Here is a 22,645-nt window from a genome sequence, read left to right on the forward strand (position 1 = left end):
TTCTAAATGTAAGTCTTACATATTACGCAAATTATAATTTTACAACAAAGTTACTTACAATCCAATGCAGCACTTATTTAAGTTTTGTGTCATTTATGTTCATTACATAGAGAATAACTTGCCATGATACCTTGTATTTTTTATTTTGATATATATATTGAGTAACGGTACGCATTTTTTTTACCGAACCATAACTGGGAAAATTCTGAATGAAGTCATCATTCCTCTGCCCTACTGCTGCCGTTGGAGATTAGACTGTGGAGTGAACAGGGCATTTATGTAACATTATGTAAGCGTTTGGAATGCACTTTTTTGGAACTCATTTCCTCATTATCTTCATCTGGTATGTTCGTGTGAAAACGAAGCATTGAGTCTGTAAGCAGATGTCGCTGTTTTAATGGCATAACTTAATGTTAACTTAATGCAAACAACTGTTTGAAAATAAAGAATACATTTTACATTTTGAAAAGTTTAATATATACTAGTGTTTATATATTATATAGCATATTTTAAAAACTTTTATGTTTATGCTTTTTTATGCTTTTATGTTTTTTATGTTTATTTGAAAATGTTATGCCATTAAAACAGAGACATCTGCTGACGGACACACTGCTTCGTTCTCATGTGAACATATATAATGAGGAAATGACGTCGCTTCCTTTGCCAAGTGCATTCCAAACGCCGACATAATGGCACATAAATGGCCTGTTCTCTCCACAGTCTAATCTCCAAGGGCAGGAGTAGGGCAGAGGAATGATGACTATATTTGGAATGTTGCCTGTGACGGTTCGGAACGAATACACGTACAGTTACACCCCTTACATAAAGTATAATGTCTTTCTTTTATTAATCTATTATTAATATTTCATTTTAATTATAATCTATGTAAAGCTGCATTATAAATACAATTGAATTGAAAAGATGTCCAAAAGTGGTAAGTGTTAAAGTGATATCTGCAGAAGCACCTGGCAGGTAGTTCATCATCTCTTCAAAGGTCTGCTTGGCTCGTTTCTGTTGGTCTTCAGGAGAACGTGCCTCTGTGCTCTCACAGAAAACTGCATCTGCAGAGGTTCAGCATTGAGAAGACCGAGCAGACCGTTTGACGCATGCAGGTGAATACACATTATGTGTTTATACATGTACAGTATTGAGGGATGTTGCGTATGAAAGAGTTACCTCGCAGGAGGGTGATGAGAGACACCAGGCGATTTTCTTGCATGATCTGCTCAAGTTTAAAGTGGAAATAATGTTCCACATACGCCTCCAGAGTTCTCTTCAGGAGAATACGACCGGCGCACAGAATGTGATGCAGCCAGTCGGGCATGTGAATATCACACGGCCTGCGCTCATACATCACAAACACTTAAACACGAGGAAGGGTTGAGATGGAACTATTGTTTGAAAGCATACGGTTTGTTTTCTTCACCTATGTACATGAGGTAGTCATACGCTCCATCCACCTCCATCAGCTCCATGAAATAATTCTGGTTGTGTTTTCTCTCGAGGCCCTCGGGCAGATTGGCATTGTTTCTGTATAACTCGTTGAACAGCTAAATAACACGACGGGGAAAATGTTGATTACAATAAAACAACACACAACATCTGGGGTCCATTTCTCCATCTATTCTTTTTTAAACTCGGTGCCTTTTCAGGAATGGCAATGAAATGTATTCAAGGACATTTGTGCATCTTTCAATAGAAGATCAATACCTTATGTCACCAAACCCCAAAAAACACCAATCATCACCTTTAAAATCTTCTCATAAATTCTCTCAATATATTTGATGTTCGTATAAAACTGAATATGTACGTGTGTATGTAACAGTAGTGAACACACCTTCTTGTCGTTTTCTGCGGTGGGACTGAGGATGGTGAGCTCAGGTCTGCTGGGTTTGGGTTTAGGAGATTCACATGAGCTGAAGAAGGACTGAATGAACGGCTCCAGGTTCTGTCCTTTCTGCAGAACACACACATCATCAAATCACAATAAAAACTATGCTCAAGTAAACATGTCAAATGTTATTAAGAACGATCGAGGTGTTTAATCCTAATCCCCAACACAGATGGGTTCCAGTGCATATGTGGTGTTTGTGTGAAGAAACACACGTGAGTCAATATTGTACTTCATCAAAGGTTTTATGTTTGTCCAAATGTCATTTACACTTTTATTTGATAAAGCAATAAAGCCCTCACGTCGTGCCTGACAACGCACCCTAGCTGTTGTAAAATGAACTTTACAGGGATTAGTGTTTTTATAAAACGGTTCTTCCATATGCCAAGCAAGGTTTCATCAAATAAAACACAGCAAATAAGATGTCATTATATTAATACAAATATTACTCTTCTGTCAAACAAAGTCATTCCTCAGATACAATACAGAATAATAATTATAGTTAACTCCATGTATATAATAATAACTAATAATCATATCTGTGTATATAATAATTGATATTAACCAAAAATAATTATAATCATCTTCACAATGGCATAATTAACAATAATAATTACAATAATTTTACTGAATATAATAAATAATACTTATATTCATCTCCACTTGAAGAGTTTGTTACAAACTGAGATAACTCCGTTTGTTATTATGTTCAAATGTTTTATTGTGTTATTTTGCTGAATTTTTTAGTTGTTATGGCTTATATCAAAACAAACCAACTGCAGATTTTATCCTTGATAATTCATTGAATGTGTTTCTTTTTACAGTATATGTCGTGTATGTACTTGTACAATTACTACAGGTATATTAAAGAATTTTCATAGTGATGATTGTTAAACGTCAGCCAAAAATTTAATGATTTAACAAATTATTCTTAAACAGTAATGAAGACTTTCTCTGGACTAAAGTCAAGGGGAAGAGGAAATCTTTTTTTCTTTTTTTAACCAAATAATGGCCGGAAATGTTCCCACATGACTGACTCGATTTAAAACATATGTGAAACAACTTCAGTCACCTTCAATGTGTTTCACAAGAAAAAAATGATTAAAGGGAAAATAATCTCTTTACAAAGAATAAACTGGATCAATGTTGATCTTATGAATAGTTCACACAAAAATGGTCCCCATTGACTTTCCATAGTAGGAATAAAAATTCATAAATTCAAGTGAAAGGAGAACATTTTTGGGTCTGGTGAACTATTCCTTTAGCTTTCAGAACTTGCTTGTGAAGAAACTTCATCAGATCACATCAGAACAGCAGATCACGTCACATACTGCAGTAAATTCACGTAACAGCATTAGGCTGTGTTCAGACATGACTTCTTTTTTGAAAATAAAAAGCTGGAAAAGGCGCTTTTTTAGTAAAACAAAACGCCGGCAGTGTTTGACTTTGGAGGCAGCGTTTGTGGACAAAGGCACCCCAAAGAAACAGATAGGCAGCGTAACAAAAGTCTATTTGAATTATAAACAGAGAGCGTCTTTGTTTATACACTTATTTAAAAACTTCATTACAAATTTCTATCTAGAAATGCAATGTGAAAAGTTAAAAATAAACTTACATTTATATAAAACTATGCTACTACCGGCGTTTTTTTTTTATTTCTACGAGCTTGAGCCTTTAACAACCAATCACGTGCCTCTCGTGTTGCCATGAAAAAGACAGGTCTCCGTCATTGGATAGCTGTGAAAAAGGAGCTTGAGGAAGGGCGTTATTTTCAGACGAATTTGAAAAGACGATTTGAGCGTCAAAAAAAGACGTCTGAGCTGTCCTTAAAAAAAAGCATGTTTTTTGAAAACACGCTTTACTACTCAGGATTATAAATGTACAACAGACACCTGCAGCTTCAAATAGGAAGTCAAGTCTGAACACGGCCTAACAAACCATTTCCTCTGAAGTGAAAAGACAGTATGTGTAAATTTATACCTCTTTAATGAGTTTCCCTGGAACAGACTTAAATATCTTCCCTACAGAAGGAGAGAGAGAAAACAACCCATCAGACGGTCATGTGTGAATTATTACACACAGATCTTTGAAATCCAGAATATTTAGGGGTGGTTTCTCGGACAAGGATTATTTTAAACCAGATTAGGCTTTAGTTAAATTAGGACTTTTAAATCGTTTTTACAAACACACCTTAGAAAAAATATAACTTTGTGCATTTTGAGATAAAACAAGGGCATGATGTATTTTAAGATATGTCACTGCTAACTGTGTTCAGTTTAGACAGCTCTAACATTTATTTTAGTCGAGCACTAGTCTCAAACCTTGTCTGGAAAACCGCCCCATTGAGATCAGAGCAACAGTTTCTATATAAATCTATATAAAGCGTCACATATATGTGTTGTGTTTTTTCCGGTGGTTAACTGTGTTCTGTTCTTTGTTAAGCACTGCAGGTCTGCAGCGGATGTCTGTGGTTTCATGACATAAAATCATGGAAACATTTTGTCATGTGAGGCCTTAAAATACTACATGAACGGCAGTGAAGGCAGTGAAAGGCAGTGTTGTGCAAGTTACTTCCAATCTGTAATACAGAATACTTGTTACTGTTACTTGTTACATTTAAATATAAATGTCTTTTAATTACCAAATTGCCTGTTCGTGACATTTAAAACCGAAGGTAAACGGCTTTTCCTGGCGAAAGTACTGCATTCGGTAAATCACACTGTGATCTTGGCTTATTTCTGTCATAACAACCAGCTAAGATAAATTTGGAGTGTTATTTAAATTCTTAAACAAAATCAAGGATATTACTTTCAAAGACACGGATCACATTAAGTGTTATTATTTCTCAGTGTTGCTAATGTTTAATGGAAATAAATAAAAATAAATAAAACCTGATTGGAAGATACTAAAAGGCACTACAGGGTGCCATGTGTTAATTAGCATATCCACGACATCATCACTTATACAGACGAATGATTGGTCCCTTAAATCACAGTTTTCTGTGTGTGGCTCACTTCAGGAGTGATGATGTGTTTTAGTGATGTGAAACATACCCAGGTTAACATCTGAGCGAGCTCGGTCTAAAAACTGAGACTCCATGCTGTGTGGAGACAGAAAGTCAGCCAGCAGTTGACTGTTACTCAGCTCCGGATGAAGCAGCAGGTTCTTCACAAACACAAAACAACGAACAACACACGTGAACACATCTCAATATTGAAACAAAAACCATTCCGTTTAAACAAACACGCAATGTGCCATTTACATACTACACTAATTCCTAAACATGGGTTTAATATGCACATATTACTGTTCTCAGACTGTACAATGAGCTTGTTCATTGTTCACCTTATCTTCTATTCTTTATCATTCATTCATCATTCAGCTTTTTACTTGACACTTACACCATGATGGACTTTTGTGACGTGTTAACTCGCTGTTGTCTATGTGATGGATCTAATGTAAATCACCTGTAAATAATCCTGAAATTCAACGCGTTTGGAGGATAAGAATTCATAATTCTTTGGTCCAATGATTCTTTTGGATGGCAGTTGTGCGTCCTGGAATGAACCTGAACAAGCAAAGCAAACTGATCATTGACATTCATTCATTCAGACAGAGAGAGAGAGAGATGTGATGAACTTTACCATGAAACTCTGTGAGTTTGGACTCCAGCACGTAAAACTCCATATATCTTCTGTACACAATCCAGCTCTCCATCTCATGACCCACTGCACAAATTACACACAATTTAATTGATCAAAACAATTGATAGATTGTAAATATATATTTTTAAAAGCAACCTGTTTACATACAAACATGTAATATTTTGTTGTAGCTGTCTATATTCTCAATTTGTTAGATCAATGCCTCTCAAAGTGTATCATGTGTGACCCCCGGTGGCCTGAAGCCGTATTGAAGGTGCTCTGTGGCCTAAATCGGGAATTTTAACTTCAAAACTATAAAACACAGTTAAGACTTTGAATAAAATAGATTTGTAAACCTACTGTAGCTTCTGTTACACACTTTGATGTCATTTGTAAGCACGCAGCATTTTGGATTTATAATAAATCTGTTAAACGAATGTTACAGACCAGTAGAACTGTTTGAACAGAGACTTTATTAAACTGTATAGTATACAATAATAAATCATGATCTAATTTAGTTTATAATTATCTGTACAGAATTTAACTATTTCAACAAAATAGTTTGAAAGTGAATAAAATGAGAACTTTCTGGGGGTTTGGTCTGGTTTAGTTTGAACAGATCAAATTTTGTTTGCTCTTTTCATACATACTGAGATTCTAATTGTTTTGGCAAAAATGCAAAAGGCAGACAAATAAATGAATAAAATAAAAATAATCTTATTTATGGATCTTTGAGAGATACAACCCCCACTAGGGATGTAATGAATCACGATGCGATTGATGATACTGATCTCATGATACGATTTATTCACGGTTTCCATCCATCCATTTTCTACCGCTTATCCGAACTACCTCGGGTCACGGGGAGCCTGCGCCTATCTCAGGAGTCATCGGGCATCAAGGCAGGATACACCCTGGATGGAGTGCCAACCCATCGCAGGGCACACACACTCACTCATTCACTCACTCACGCACTCACACCCTACGGACAATTTTTCCAGAGATGCCAATCAACCTACCATGCATGTCTTTGGACCAGGGGAGGAAACCGGAGTACCCGGAGGAAACCCCCGAGGCACGGGGAGAACATGCAAACTCCACACACACAGGTCGGAAGCGGGATTATTCACGGTTTATTTTTACAAAATAAGTTGAGAGAAATTAGAAACAAATGCCCTTTTATTATTACTAAAGTGCTGTACATTTCTTTCTAAAACTAAAATGTTTTGTATGTCAAATAACAACTAAACTGCGTTATATAAAAAGAATAATACAAAAATCTCTTTAAAATTACAAATTAATTAAGACTTTGTCTGTGCTGTTCTTGTATTTTATTACATTCATAGGGGTCATTTGACTCGGCTAAAATAAATATTTTTGTTTGTTTTATATGTAATGTAATGTGTTTACACGATTTAAGGTTCAGAAACGCTGTATTTTCCACATTCAGTGCATGTTTGTATCTCCTCTTTGCTCCGCCTCTCCGAAACGTGCAGATACTTAACAAAGCTAATCGCTCTGTAAAGCGGGGTGTGCTATGATTGGGCAGTTCACTGCAGGGAAATGTAACGCCTCTAACCATATTTGGAACATCAGGCTGCGCCGGCGACGGTACATTGAGATTTACAAGACCGCCCACCTTACTTCCATATACATGTTGGCGGTCTTAGTCAAATCATACCACAAAGTGACGTTCATGTGTGGGGGTGTGGTTACACGAGGAGTTTCAGGCAGATCTGTGTTCACATTTGCTTTTAGATAGAATGCATCTTTTGTTCAGACACTTATCAGCATATCCACGTTTGCAGTCTGCAGTGAACACAGCGGCCCCTGCTGTTCAAAACATGTACTGCGATTCATATAACATCTCAACCGGCTTGAATCGTCATTAATATAAAGAACTTTTAACCGGCTCAGGTTGAGTCCTCACATGCCTATCCCACACTAATGGTTTCATAGTGATAAGCAGCTTTTAGTAGTTCATGTCTTATTTAAAGGAAGATGTGAATAATCATCAGCTTCTGAGTCTGTAAGTATTTTCCTAAAGACAGATGTGTATGTCAAAGAAATTTGCAAAAGCGATTTTATGTTCAAAGAAAGCTTTTTACTTCATGGTTTCTTTCAACTACGTTTTTAGAGAATGAAATTTCAAAATTTGGTTGTAAAATAACGTTACATTGTCATTCAGTGTCACACGATATTTATGTGCAAATTTAAACAACATGCTTATTCTGACTTGTACATGTTAATATATATAAAAGAATAAGTGCCTATATTACATTTTGTTGTGTTTTAAATGAGTAAAAGCATTCTTATTGACAAATGGGCAAAACCTATAGGATAGTGGCAAATTTAAAATATATTTATATTAGCTGTCACTAATTCACGAGTTCACCTGAGCAGATAATGAAGATAGCAGGGGTAGTAAAAGTGTTTGGCGTGCTGTCCGGGGAGCGGGTTCCGAGCGGGTTCCGATCCCGGAACGCTCCCGCCCCCCAATAGAGGGGGGCACTCCCCCCGGAGTTCTGCTATCGATAAGAGCTCAAGTAGAGGAGCCGGGGAGGTGGTGGGATGTGTAATCCTTTAGAGACGGCTTCAGGTAAGAATCTTTCTCTACTTATGTGCTTGAGCTGAGAGTCTATGATTGCTGATTGCGAACCAGCCGGTCTTTATTATATGCTCTGGCTTCTCCCAAACTTTGTTAATCTATAGTCATCCATTAACATCATTTAGCATTTGGGTCATTTGATTTGTCATAAATAGTTTTTTGTTGTAAATATGACTGACAAGATTGTTACACTGAATGACATTTTATTGGGGGTCTTCTGTAATCAGGGGAAAATGTGTGGTCTTTGACCCATATAAAGAGTTCTCCTCACCGTTCTTTCTGTCGTGTCGTTCCACCTCGATGTAGAAGACCGGTATCCGTTCTTTCTTAACTTCATCTTCATAAAAGTCCACAAAAGGGATGGAGATGGTCCAGGCGGAGAGGTTCCGCAGTGTTCCTGGTGTCCCGGCGTTCTCCACGGGCCCTGGAGAGTCGTCCTCAAGCACCATCGCTGCCTCCTCCACCTTACAAAAGGTGGTTAACGATTTTAATGATTAACATCATAAATCAACCTTTTATTCATATGGTGTGAGAGTGAAATATCTCACGGTGTCGTCTTCTCCTTCGCTCATGGCGTACTGTGGCGGCAGAGCTCCTTCCATCGTGCTGCTCTTGAACACGCCCTTAATCTTACTGCCGATACGACTGATGCCAGTCGACTCGCCGCGCTTCGATGTGTTCCTGCACCCAAACACACACCTGATCAGAACCTGAATTTAGACACACTTCACACTCCGTTAAAGTCACGTGACCAACAACATTAACCGTGTGCCTTCACAACACAACAACAGACAAACAAGCAAATGATGGCAGACAATAGAGTCCAGTGAAGCCATGCATCAAACCTGCTGCGTCTGCTCGACCGGTTTCACCCCAACAAAACCAATCCTAATGTTTCAAGGAATCGTTTCATCATCCGGATGTCATTCTCAACATAAACGACACAGAAGCCACTTTGGCAGATGAAATGTTGCTGGACATTGGCGCCATATTGAAGAGGGCAAGACTGCCATATTAACAGATACAAGTGAACGGGGAGCTGTCTTCTTCAGGATTAAGAGCACATTCATGTTTATATGGCCAAGGGCTGTCACCATTGGGAAAATTGTCTAATAAATCATTGCAATTAATTATCTGTTTTGACATTTAATTCTAATATGTTTTTGATTTGGCTTTGAAATATATATTAAGACTTTTTCTTGGAATTACTCTGGAAAAAAGTATTATTACCTATTGCATTATTGCTCCTGAATGACATATCGCTTATTGCTCCTTAAACTCCTTATTCGTTGCTTTGAATAAAAGCGTCTACTAAATAAAAAAAAAGTAAATGTAAAAAATGGGGTCATCATAGACTTAAGGTGTAGGCCTTTACGTGTCAATAATACAAACGCAAAATACTTGTAAATGGAGTCAATTGATCAGGAGTCAGTCAAAGAAACGCTTCTAGTCTGTTATTTTCTCACTTGCAAGATTACAATAAAATGGTTCTTCTCGGTTTTCATACTGAGATTAGTTTAAATGATATTCAATTGTACTGTAGGTTTTTTTATGGTTTATACTTTAGTTAAATATGTACAATTAAACAGCTCCCCCTAGTGTCTTCTATAGAGAGGTGCAATAATTGCGATGATCTGAAACAATTGCGATGAGATAATTATTGAATAATGGTGACAGCCCTACTCTTTCCCTTCCCAATATGGCGTCAACGCTCACTTCTGTGTTTGCCCATGATTCTGAACTTGTTTGTACTTATTCCTCTTCATGGATCAAGAATCTGTCGAGCTCAAAAAGAAAGATCCACCAAAATCAACAGCCTGCTGGTTTGGAACGGTTGATGATTTGAAGAATTCCTTTAAACATCGCCGGGCAAACTGGTCTGAGATGAGCAGAACGCTGGGAAGGTCTTGCACCCTAGACTTACTTCTTGAAAGCGGGGAGGGACGTGAATGTTAAGATGGACTGGACGGCTGTGGGTGAGACTCTGGGGGTGATCGATGGAGATCTATGACCAGTCTTAAAGAGGCCAGCCAGAGGAATGCTGTCAGGTCTTCATGAAGCAAACAAGCATGCCAGCCCGACACATGCCACAAAAAACACGCCACAGATAAGCATCAGCACTGAAGGACTAGAGATGATTCAGAGGAAAGTCTTTTGGTTTGATGGACCTTATTTTATATCCTCATGTTGTCTCGTGCATATTACACACAAAAACACCCATCACACCAGATTAAGATGAACAGGACTTTATCCATTCAACAACAACAACAACAACAACAAATCTAGCTAGGGAGGATGAAATCATGACTGAATTGATCAAAGTTTGCCAGGTTAGTAGCAACAAACATTTTAAATTATTCTGAGTTTGGTTTGAGTCAGAACGGGATGGTTCACCCTTCTTTGTCATTATATTCAACAATCTTTCTATTGATGATATTGAATTAATGTGAAATGAAAATCTGATACCATCACATTCTCAATTCACGCACGTTTTGGATAAAAAAGATTCGTCAGCTCAAGTGTTTCTGAATGACTGAACGCGTCTGCATCTACAGCTCCATCATCTACTGTACTTCAGAGAAAACCTAAAATATCTGTTTCAAAATACCTAAAAATAGGGATTGTTTTCAACTAGAAGAACAATTCACAACCACGAAATACAGTGGAAATCTTTTGAAAAAGAATCAGGTGGTGTTTGCAGCCGTGAGGAAGGATGACGAGAAGCTAATGTCCAGTTCATGACAAGCATGTTAAAACCATAAACTAAACATCAGAAAATAAATCAGAATCACTTGATATCTTTCTCAGCTTTGCTATCAGGCTGAAATTTTCTCGATGACTTTCGTGTGTTTTTTGGTGGCATGCTGTTAGAGCGCTGGACTTAACCCACATGAATAAACTTACCTTAAATCATCCATACTCAAATTCCTGGAACAACAGGCAGAAAGTGGATTACTGTCTGACCCGTACACGTCTGTCACACAAACACGGCTCCATACTGAACCTCACTGACACACTCCATCATATCCTCAGATCATGTGACATCATCACTTCAGCACCGCCGTCATACCGCTTCTGTCCTTCTGAAGCCTCGTCTCATTTGTATTTTTAGGCCATAAATGATTATATTAGTATTATAAATCATGCTTTATGTTTGTCACTGGGTTTATATCTAACCAATAAAACGTATAAAAAAGTGATGCCTTCGACAACACAGTATTTAATCATTAAAAACATATGTATTATATTATCATGACTTAATTCATTTCCTGAAAAACAGAATTTGGACGTCTGAGGTTTGAGAAGGACAGCAACAACATGGATCATTCACATTCTATCTTCATATCCGTTTTCTGGCTGTTACAGAAGATTTCTTCCGGTCACAAGCAGAATGACGAAACCTGTTGCTTTATTTCTCCATAATAATACATCATGTTAGCACAAATCAACCAAACTCACTTCCAAAATGGATTTATGACTGTTGTGACAATTTACCAAGTGAATTATATGAAACCGTTTTGCTTTACAGTAAAGAAAAATTAAATTGTTTTAATTATTTATTATAAACTATTATGAGCATAATAACTATATTTATGATTTCCCGGGAAATGTTTGACATTAATTGATTAATGAGAATGTAAAGTAACCTGCAGTTTATTGTTCACAGAAGGTGATTAAGAGGCAAAACTTATGGATTACAGCCTTAAATATTTGTTTAAGTATTAAATATTTGTTACGTTTCATTTTTTTATTATACAGATTTTGGAAAGGGAGATATGTTTAATTGTAATATTTGTAAAATATTGATGATCCCACAAATAGATCATACATATTTTATGCAAAACAGAATTACATCTCCTGTCATTTCTGAGTGTGGAATAATTGGTGTATTTCACTCTTAAGTGTATTAAGCAGATCCAAACAGACTCACCTGCTGAGCTTTGAGTTTCGAGCGGGAGATTCTGCACCCCACAGCAGGTGTCTGAAATACTGAAACACACAGAACGCAGGATGAGAGTTGATTCTCATCCTGAGCTCTGGTCAGATCACATCTCCTCTACATTACCTCATCGCTGTGACAGAACATGGGTGTGAAGACGTTCTCCAGGAGAGAGAGCACATGCTCGTACGCTTCAAACAGACAGCGCATGGTCTGCAGCTTCACCACGCCTGCGTACGGCCCCTGAGCGACTACACACAATCGTCACACGTCAGAAAAAACAATAACGTGCTTTTATTTTCCACTTTACAGTATATGACAGGTGTATGAGATGAGACTGACTGTTGTGGATCTCTTCAATAATGAAAGGATCAAAGCTGATCTTATCGACGCTCTCCTCCAGACAGTACGTCTCGTAGATCTTCTGCACCTCTTCATGCAAACGCTGCATCTCTGCGTCGCTCAGATCAGGATGAAGGATCCTGTCATTAAACTCCTCTAAACACAAACACAAATACAAAGATTTATCATGTACGTGCTAGATAAGATTTTTGTGAATGTTTATTGCGATCTTACAGTATGGTTTTAAGGGATAATAAAACTTCTGTCATGAATTACTCACTCTCGAGTTGTTCCAAATCTTTATAGATTTCACTGATGAACACAGAGAAGATATTTGAATGAATGCTTGTTATCAAACAGTTCTTGCCCCCCATTGACACCCATAGTATGAAAAAAAAATGGTAGTCAAAAGTGCCCCAGAACTGTTTGCTGTCCTACATTCTTCAAAATATCTTCTTTATATTCAACAGAACAAAAAATATAAAGTTTTTTTCCTACTATGGGAGTCAATGGTCGCCCAGAAATAATTGGTTATGAGCATTCTTCCAAATATTTTTCTCTGTGTTCATCAGTACAATGACATTTATACAGATTTGGAACAACTCAAAGGTTAGTTAACGATGACAGAATTTTCATTTTTGGATGAACTGTCCCTTTAAGACAACTCATTTTGTGTTGCCAATTGACCAATTAAAAAAGATTTTCCAATGACTTGTGGCCAGTTAAACCAGCATGAATGAGTTTACTGGTGACAGAAAACAGGCTTTGAATGAATACACTATTACTGATAAACATCGCCTCATTCCTTCAGCTTTCTTCGACAGATTAGTCATGTAGAGTGAAAAAACCTGAGCCGGGATTTCTGTTCTCTTGTCACACTACACCACTATTGAAAAGAAGGAGGAGACAAATCTGAACTAATGAAGACCGTTTACAAAATCTAAACTAAAAACATACATCATCTTAACCTTTGTGTCGTCTATACAACATTTATTTTCATAAATGTCATTTAGGCTGTGTTCACACTCCACAGGTTTGGTTTGATTAAAACTTGTGCAGTATAATTAACAACCGAAATAAAACAAGAATTTATAAGATGTTTGTTTGTGTGTTCAATTGGTTGCATCAAATATTTCACAAGCTGACATTTACCGAGTGTGTTTAACAGGCACACAGCATCTCTTTGGATGTTTGGAAGGTTCTGTTGTATTTTATGTGCCATAAACAATTAGCTTGTGACAATATCAACGTTTTCTTTTTTGGTCTGAACTATAAACTGTGAACAAACCCTTTTCACAGCTCGATCAGAGGTATTCATACTGTTGGAGTGAACCTTTGTGAAACACTGAGCTGAGTTAACCCGACTGAATGAATGCCATAGAAGCAAACACACATCTCCTCTCAGGTGATGATCATGACACACACACACACATCTCCTCTCAGGTGATGATCATGACACACACACACACACATCTCCTCACCTACGGTCAGACAGAACTGCAGGACGTGAACGGCTCCCTCCTCTTTCAGAAAACTCATGAAGCGAAACAACAGGTCCTGCTGATCTCTGATCTCTTTCAGATCCAACTTCAACACCTGATAGAAAAACAAACCCTCGCACGTCACTCGACATCTCAAACCAGATCCAAGAAATCAATCGTTTAATCATGATGGCCGTGTGATCTCGTTCTGCAGGTCTATGTGACTCATAACATCTCATCACTGGCACAGTCAGATAAGCAGATATCAAAACAGCTCTGCGTGAAGCGTCAAGTGTTTTTCTGTGACTCCATCTTTATAAAACTAGTGAGTGTAGCACGCACCGAGGTTTTCTTGTTACGGGTGTCTGCAAACTTCTGCAGGAATGACACCTGCGCAGTCAGGGGGTCGGTCAACGGCTCCGGCTAAAAACAAACAGATAAAAGGAGGCGCAGTCAAAGACAGACAAACAGCAGGTGGTGATCTTCTCGTGGTGTTTAATAAGAGATAACTCACAGGAGTATCATCTATGAAGATGAGGATCATGTGATTCACTGTGTCCTGAACAGAAATACAACAGATTCATTTCATTGATCAACTATTAGATTCACACATTTCATCGCCTTGAAATGATAACAGAAAAGTGAGTTAACATTATGAGACGTATACATTCTATACATTCTCTGTACAAAGAAAAATGGAATGCAAAAGTGAAGCTCAATGTGTGAAAACTGTTGAGAAAGCAGACAGAACCTTGTAATGCCAACATTGACATGTTTATGATGTATCAGTTATGACATGACTGTAGCTTATATACAGCACATCTATCAAATACGTCTCTTCACTGAAAATGAACGTGTTACACTCACTGGATCCGCCACATAGTCCATTATTGGGAGAAAAACAGATCCTGTCATGACCTCTCGAATCAGAAGAGCCAGAGATCTGTGAATAAAGCACATGGTCCACATGAATCAAGCTGAAAAACACAAACACAGCCTTCTGACAATATTTGCATGATTTATGACTTGTTCATATATTACAGTTATGTGTATGCGTGTGTAATGGGGTTTGTGTGCATGTGTGTGTTATAGTCTTTGTGTGTTATAGTGCTTGTTATAGTGTATGTGTGTTATAGTGTTTGCTTGCATGTAATACGGTTTGTGTGTGTGTTATAGTGTTTGTGTGTTTATAGTGTTTGTTTGTGTGTCTTAGTGTGTGCGCATGTGTGTGTTACAGTCTTTGTGTGTTATAGTGCTTGTTATAGTGTGCGTGTGTTATAGGGTTTGTGTGTGTGTAATACGGTTTGTTTGAATGTTATAGTGCTTGTTATAGTGTGCGTGTGTTATACGGTTTATTTGTGTGTATGTGCATGTGTGTGTTACAGTCTTTGTGTGTTATAGTGTGCGTGTGTTATAGGGTTTGTGTGTGTGTAATACGGTTTGTTTGAATGTTGTAGTGCTTGTTATAGTGTGCGTGTGTTATGGGGTTAGTGTGTGTGTGTGAGTGTGTGAGTGCATGTGTGTGTTTCAGTCTTTGTGTGTTATAGTGTGCGTGTGTTATAGGGTTTGTGTGTGTGTAATACGGTTTGTTTGAATGTTATGGTGCTTGTTATAGTGTGCGTGTGTTATACGGTTAGTGTGTGTGTGTGAGTGTGTGAGTGCATGTGTGTGTTACAGTCTTTGTGTGTTATAGTGTGCGTGTGTTATAGGCTTTGTGTGCGTGTAATACGGTTTGTTTGTGTGTTATAGGGTTTGTGTGTGTTATAGTGTTTGTGTGTCGTAGTGGCTGAGTGTGTTAAAGTGTTTGTGTTGTAGTGCGTTTAAAAGTGTTTGTGTTTTTTGAAGTGTTTGCTACAGCGTTTGTGTTTTATAGTGTTTGCTACTGTGTTTGAGTGTGTTATAGTGTTTGTTTGTGTGTGTGTGTGTGTGTGTGTGTGTGTGTGTGGGTGGGTGGGTGTTTTATAGCGTTTGTGTGTGTGTTTTAGTGTTTGTTAAAGCGTTTGTGTGTCTGCCGTAGTGTTTGTTATAGTGTTTGTATTTGTGTCTTAAAGTGTGTGTTACAGTGTGTGTACTGTAGTGTTTGTTATAGTGTTTGTATATGTGTGTTATAGCGTTTGTTACAGTGTTTGTGTGTGTGTACTGTAGTGTTTGTTATAGTGTTGTGTGTGTGTGTGTATGTTATAGCGTTTGTGTGCGCTACAGCGCTTGTACGTGTGTTTTAGTGTTTGTTAAAGTGTTTGTGTATGTGTGTTATAGTGCTTGCCTGTGTGCTGAAGTGTGTTTTTATAGTGTTTTGTGTGTTATGGTGTTGTATTGATTGTTATGGCGTTTGTGTGTTAAAGTGTGTGTTACAGTTTTTGTGTATGTGCTGTAGTGTTTGTTATAGTGTTTCTGTGTGTGTGTGCGTGTGTGTATGTTATAGCGTTTGTGTGCGCTACAGCGCTTGTACGTGTGTTTTAGTGTTTGTTAAAGTGTTTGTGTTATAGTGTTTGCCTGTGTGCTGAAGTGTTTTTATAGTGTTTTGTGTGTTATGGTGTTGTAGTGGTTGAGTGTGTTAAAGTGTTTGTGTTGTGGTGCGTGTTAAAGTGTTTGTGTGTTTGAAGTGTTTGCTACAGCGTTTGAGTGTTATAGTGTTTGTGTGTGTTATAGTGTTTGTTTGTGTGTGTGTGTGTTTTAGTGTTGGTTAAAGCTTTGTGTGTCTGCTGTAGTGTTTGTTATAGTGTTTGTATATGTGTGTTATAGCGTTTGTTACAGTGTTTGTGTGTGTATACTGTAGTGTTTGTGTGTGTTACAGTGTTTGTACGTGTGTTTTAGTGTTTGTTAAAGCGTTTGTGTGTCTGCTGTAGTGTTTGTGTTAAAGTGTTTGTTACAGTGTTTGCATGTGTGTACTATAGTGTTAGTTATAGTGTTTGTGTGTTAAAGTGTTTTTTTGTCTGTCTGTGTGTGTGTGTGTGTTTTAGTGTTTGTTAAAGTATTTGTGCGTCTGCTGTAGTGTTTGTGTATGTGTCCTATAGTGTTTGCGTGTGTGCTGCAGTGTTTTTATAGTGTTGTGTGTGTTATGGTGTTGTAGTGATTGTTATAGCGTTTGTGTGTTATAGTGTGTGTTACAATGTTTGTGTGTGTGCTGTAGTGTTTGTTATAGTGTTTCTGTGTGTGTGTGTGTGTTATAGCATTTGTGTGTGTGTAATATGTTTGTGTGTGTTTTAGTATTTGTGTTCGTGTTTTATTGTTTGTAGGTGTGTTCTAGTATTTGTTTGTGTGTGTTTGTGTGAATGCATGCGTGTCCATGTGTGTGTGTTATAGTGTGTGTGTGTGTACCTGCAGTCTGTAGCTTTAGGAGGCATGACGTATGAAAACAGCAGCTCTGTCAGTTTCCTCAGGTACAGAAGTTCATCTTTGCGGCTTCGCAGAGCCACGTGTAAATCTGCACCGTACTCCAATAGAGCCGCCTGCTGGAGACCTTCTGAATTCTTCACTGTTCACACAAACACACACATATCAAATATCAGTTACACACCAACACTTTAACTTCACATACTACACATACAACATCAAACTGATGATTGTTTCATAGGATCATTAAATTCAATATTTACATGATTAAAAATTAATTTTAATCAACTGATGTTTAAATCCTCAAACGTGTGGAGCAGATGTTGAAGGAAAAGCATTTGTTTATCAAATCTGATTTCTGCATACATTAGCATACTTGCTGTGTTATTTCATACTTTAAAATGACTTTACAATAATTCATTTATAAAGAATAATTAAACCTCAGAAGGTTTCCATTCAAATTGGAATCTGTTTTCATGTTTTACACTAATATCTATTACTTTCAATCTTTATCCCCATATTCTGCTCCCCAAAGTGGTGAAAAAAGAGCTTGACAATGTGAAATAAATGACAGGCTCCACCTTTCTGTTGTGCTTTAGCAATGATCTCGATGTGCTTCATAGCAGCTCTCATCATTTTTCCCATCACAACTGAAGGAACATCCACCTACAAAACAACACAAGAAAGTCATATTGCATGTAAAGTGTTATACGTGTATTAAAAGCGTTTGGATAAATCACCTTTTGTGTTCGGTGAGCCAGCACAGCGGCAAAGAAACGGATCGTCTGTCTCAGTTCATCCACACACGCCTCATCATCTGTTATATCTCTGATCAGACATAAGATCAAACACATTTAAAGTCCCCTGAACTGGAAGTTGCGATCGTTTTTTCTTGCGTATTTTGACACATTTCCTAGTTAAATGGAATTTCTAATGAGCAAAACAGTGGGCGTGGCTTTCGTTGCTGCGAATTTGATTGAATGTTTAAAAACAGCCGTTGGATTTTGAAATGGAACTGGCAGCAGACTGACAGTTGAAGGGGAGGAGTTAACAGATGCTCCGCCCAAGCCGTCTAACATACATCATTTAAGATGGATAGTCAATAGAGGGCAGAAGTGCATTTTTAGATTTGAACTGTATGAGGGCAAACGAATCTTAAAATGATATTATGAGAAAAGTAATATTTCATGAAAAAAGAGAAATTGTCATTTTTTTATTTCACTGGGACTTATAGGTGAGTATCGCCCTCATGTTTAACATCAAAAAGACATGAGAATATAAGGAAAGTTCTACCTGTACCACGGGTACACAAAGTTCTCCAGAACTAACTCCAGAACCTTGAGAACAGACAGTGACGTGTTATCAGTCAGCATGTACTGTATGTTTAATCATAAACATTTAACAGACCATTTCAAATTTATTTTCAGTTTTTCTGAATGAATACAATTCATAAGTATGTGTTTAGGTAAAATGATATATTTTCATTTATTCTGCGAACTACTAACAACATTATTTGTATATTTCAAATAAAAATCTTGTTTTCTATTTGCATTTATTTGCAGAAAATCAAAAACTGGAGAAACAGGTGAAAGATGCTGTGGAATTTTTCACACCACAAACACTGCAGAGAAAAGAAATTCAGATTCACTTTTATGAAACACATCAGTCATGTTTCTACACCGTGTAGTTAGGAAATATATGATTTTTTATGTGATAACCTGGATTTTGATCACAGTTTTCATGTGTCTTGTCATTCGGTCGGTCTTGACTTTATGTCACTCCTGAGGTTTGATTTTATGCTGATGAATGAATGCTGATGAAATGAACATGTGCAAATTTTCTCTAGTATTTTTTCTGCCGCTGTATAACTCATGTGAGTGTACCTCTGAGACGCTGGCATCCACTTTAGACGGCACCTTCAGATCCAGCCACGGCTGATAGTTCTCCAGGAGAAGAGTCGGTCTGTGACAGACACAATATCACAGTTATATCCTCCATATGGATTTATTCATAAATAGTCAATTTATTAGGGATCTGCTGATAAGATTTTGTAGCCAACATCAATTTTAACAAACAACTAGTGGCTGAAAAACTGAGAAAATGTTGGTTGAGGTGTTATTAAGTTCATATTTCTGTGCTCACCTAAGTATGTACAGTATAATCATATTTTTTTGTAATAAGAGAATGCTAGCTGAATACAGATGGGAGATACAGACCTGTGACGTTTGCATTGATTTTTGCCACATACAGCACAACTGTGACCCAGAGGAAATAACTCCTGCTGCTCCTGAGGCTACACACAACACAAGCACATCATTATTCACCGCAAATACACTACAACACAATCTGAGGTGGTCCCATTTTTGAGAATTGTCTTTGTAAACCATCTTCAAAGTGTAAAAAGTACATGACGACCGACTTTGAATGACTTTCTTCTTCGCTGACATCACTCATTCTTATTTTTAACCTCAATGGTCTGTCATAGAGTCACTTTCTCACCAGCCAGACCATTCTTCACAAATACACTTGAGTCCAGTCTCACAATTTTCATATTGTGTACAATCAAACTGTGTCGTTTTCAGACAACAGACCATTGACACATTCTGTTAACTCCATGGTGGAAATTGTCAGAACCATTGAAGAAGTCGTGGCTTGTTCGGGACACATTTTACACCGTCAGAACTATGCGTCGGCTAATACTCACTCTCCTCTTGGCTCTTGTTGAGATGAATATGTTGGGCAGCAGGTATTCAGGGCTGAGAGAGCAGTAGAATGTGATGACTCCAGCCAGAAAAGACCAGAAAATCATCAGAATGTGGAGATATCTGTCAAAATAATGCCAAGAAAGACAACAAGGGCTCAAAAGTCTCTTACAACTGACCTCAAACTGTCATGTTTGTGAACCAAATATGATGTGATGTATTATTTTTGTCTATTTTGTGTTTGTAAAGCACTCACTGGTTGAGTACGATGGTGGAGGAGATCATGACAGCAAAGATACAGAAGATGAAGGGATACTGGCGAGCGATGTCTTTAAACACATCCAGTCTCAGGACTCTCCTCACACCCCCTGAAAAGAAGTGTGAGCCCCACATCACGCCTAAACAACAGAGAAACAACACATTCAGCTCATATACACTCAGTGGTCGGTGTGAAGGATTATTAAATAATCAGATCATGGCAATTATTGCACATCTCTACAGAATACACAGGGGGAGCTCCAGTGCCTGCATATTGCATATTTTAGTGTATATTTTGTAACTTAATTATGATAATACTGGTAAAATGTTCCAACAATCACTTAATATATACGTATATACCATAAAAAAACTGTACAATTTAATATTATTTAAGATAATCTCAATGTGAAAACAAGCCATGTCATAATCGAGCGGCCGTACTTGCAAGTGAGAAAATAAATAAATTGACGCTTTTCTACGACTGACAGCATTTCAATGGAGCTTCATTTCACTCCTGATCAAACTCGTTTTACACGTATGTGGCGGATTTATTATTGACATGTAGAAGCTTAGACCTTAAATATATGGTGAGCCCATTTTTTAAGAGAACGTAAAACATAGTCTAATATAATTAAATTAAATGTCGAAGCCTTAAAACAGACAATTAATCGTCATCATAATCGAAACGATTTAATTAACCGTCAGCCGAATTGTTTAATCGTGACAGCCCTTGTAAGAAATAACAACATTTAAATGACTTTATCTGGGGGAAAGATAAAGTAAGTTTACTAATTCTTAGTGTTTTATGTTTTAGTAACATTACTTTATTTAACATGTTTCAATAAAGATATTCATAAATGATTTAGCTATTCCATGTTCCATCATGAAACTATTTCATTAAAGAAAATTTGATTGAAGGTGTAATGAATTCGCACAACAATGTCTACACTGCTATTTATTTGCATGGCATTCCATGTCAAAAATGTCTACATGTCATACTGTTATTGTCACATATCACGGGTTTCATAGGGACATCTTCATGTGCTTAAAGAATACAAAGGTACTTTTGGTTAATGCAATAGAGTATTATTATAGAATACGAGTGATCGATGTTTACGTATTGAGCAAAGAAGATGTAAACAGCAGTGTCAATGACACTTATTTTGATCGTATAAATGACAGTTCACTCACCTCACAGGTCATGTATGAATCATATAAACTACACATCATCATCACGACACACATATGGATTAAACTTCTAAATATTTAACAAGATCTCAGCAGCCCTAGCTTCCGGGTTTAGCGTCACGTGCTCGCAGCAGACGGAGGGCCTTTCAAAATAAAAGTCACACGCTACAAAAATCCAAGTGAACCAAAAGTAGGTAAACAAATATTATAAATAACTTATAATATTTTCAGTGTAGTTATGGTTGTTACGATATTCAGTATGAGTGTTTTGATAAACTGTGTGCTTTTGACTCATATTGTTATCAGGCATGTAGTAGTAACTATGGTCTCATAAGTCAAAAATGAAGCTCAAATAATAACCGTATGATTATAATTTCTGTATTTGTCTAGCAAATACAGGTACAGTTTACATGCTATATATGAATTAGTATTTGTTCGTCTTGGCCTGTCCCAAACTGTGAGATAGTATGGCCCGGGGCCCGTGGCCCCCCGGTGGGCTGTAGCGGTATTGCAGGGGGCAGTGACAGGTTTAAGATACATCTACATTTGTCCCACCCAACCAAGTGGACAGCTTTTCTCTAGTCATGGTAAAACAATGTACAAGAATGTTACAGAACCTACTGTATAATAAGAATCTACTGCATGCCCATCATTAGACTCTTATTATACAATATAGGCAACAATATTGAGCAGCACCACAATTACAATTTGTAGATGACATCATGTGTGATATCTTTATTTTTCTTTTGCTCCTGAAGGCACAGACTTACTGTAAAGCGATAAGACATGTTATATTAATCTGAAGAATAAACAATGAATGTATTAATAAGGTATTATACTGATATATAGAAACAGTTCAACTGCATTTTTTACTGCAGATGTTTGACGTGATGCATGCAACTGAAAAAACATCTGTCACACATAAGCCTGCTCTTTTGTATACAGGATGAGACACAAAGATCAGTCTTCATCTTATGTGATCATGTTCCTGTAACTCTGTTGAGTTTTATGACTGATGTGAGAATAATCTGATCTTCATAACAGCAGTTATTCCTGGTTTGGATATAAGAGGAGGTTGTTTGAACCACATCCAATCACACTCCTACATTACATGAAATCTTACACATTCATATAGAAATCATCTTTCACATCATGACCTCTCTGTAGATGAACATATAGTGTTCCAGCTCGCTCCTCTTTCCACGGTGTCGTGCACTATTCTGACTAACTTTGCTTCAAAATAGCTGGGTGCTATACG

The 22,645-nt window shown here is 37.3% G+C and overlaps 1 protein-coding gene across 1 annotated transcript in view; it reads right to left on the bottom strand.

Moving 5' to 3' along the window:
- The window catches only part of snx14 (sorting nexin 14), a 22,872-nt gene extending 1,353 nt beyond the window's left edge, over nt 1–21,519 (bottom strand). Inside the window, 28 exon segments of the mRNA XM_056763708.1 lie at nt 966–1,061; nt 1,177–1,326; nt 1,329–1,340; nt 1,427–1,550; nt 1,838–1,957; nt 3,872–3,912; nt 4,945–5,056; nt 5,359–5,459; nt 5,536–5,619; nt 8,415–8,607; nt 8,692–8,824; nt 11,048–11,071; nt 12,075–12,133; nt 12,210–12,334; nt 12,426–12,581; nt 13,907–14,021; nt 14,249–14,329; nt 14,421–14,465; nt 14,774–14,849; nt 17,225–17,381; nt 17,821–17,905; nt 17,980–18,067; nt 18,533–18,576; nt 19,123–19,201; nt 19,456–19,532; nt 19,944–20,064; nt 20,198–20,339; nt 21,391–21,519. Of these exon segments, the coding sequence (XP_056619686.1) occupies nt 966–1,061; nt 1,177–1,326; nt 1,329–1,340; nt 1,427–1,550; nt 1,838–1,957; nt 3,872–3,912; nt 4,945–5,056; nt 5,359–5,459; nt 5,536–5,619; nt 8,415–8,607; nt 8,692–8,824; nt 11,048–11,071; nt 12,075–12,133; nt 12,210–12,334; nt 12,426–12,581; nt 13,907–14,021; nt 14,249–14,329; nt 14,421–14,465; nt 14,774–14,849; nt 17,225–17,381; nt 17,821–17,905; nt 17,980–18,067; nt 18,533–18,576; nt 19,123–19,201; nt 19,456–19,532; nt 19,944–20,064; nt 20,198–20,334 (2,635 nt within the window). The 5' untranslated portion in view covers nt 20,335–20,339; nt 21,391–21,519.
- Between the last annotated feature and the right edge of the window lie 1,126 nt (nt 21,520–22,645).

Source organism: Triplophysa dalaica, chromosome 13 (assembly GCF_015846415.1).
Source record: "Triplophysa dalaica isolate WHDGS20190420 chromosome 13, ASM1584641v1, whole genome shotgun sequence".
NCBI lineage: Eukaryota > Metazoa > Chordata > Actinopteri > Cypriniformes > Nemacheilidae > Triplophysa > Triplophysa dalaica.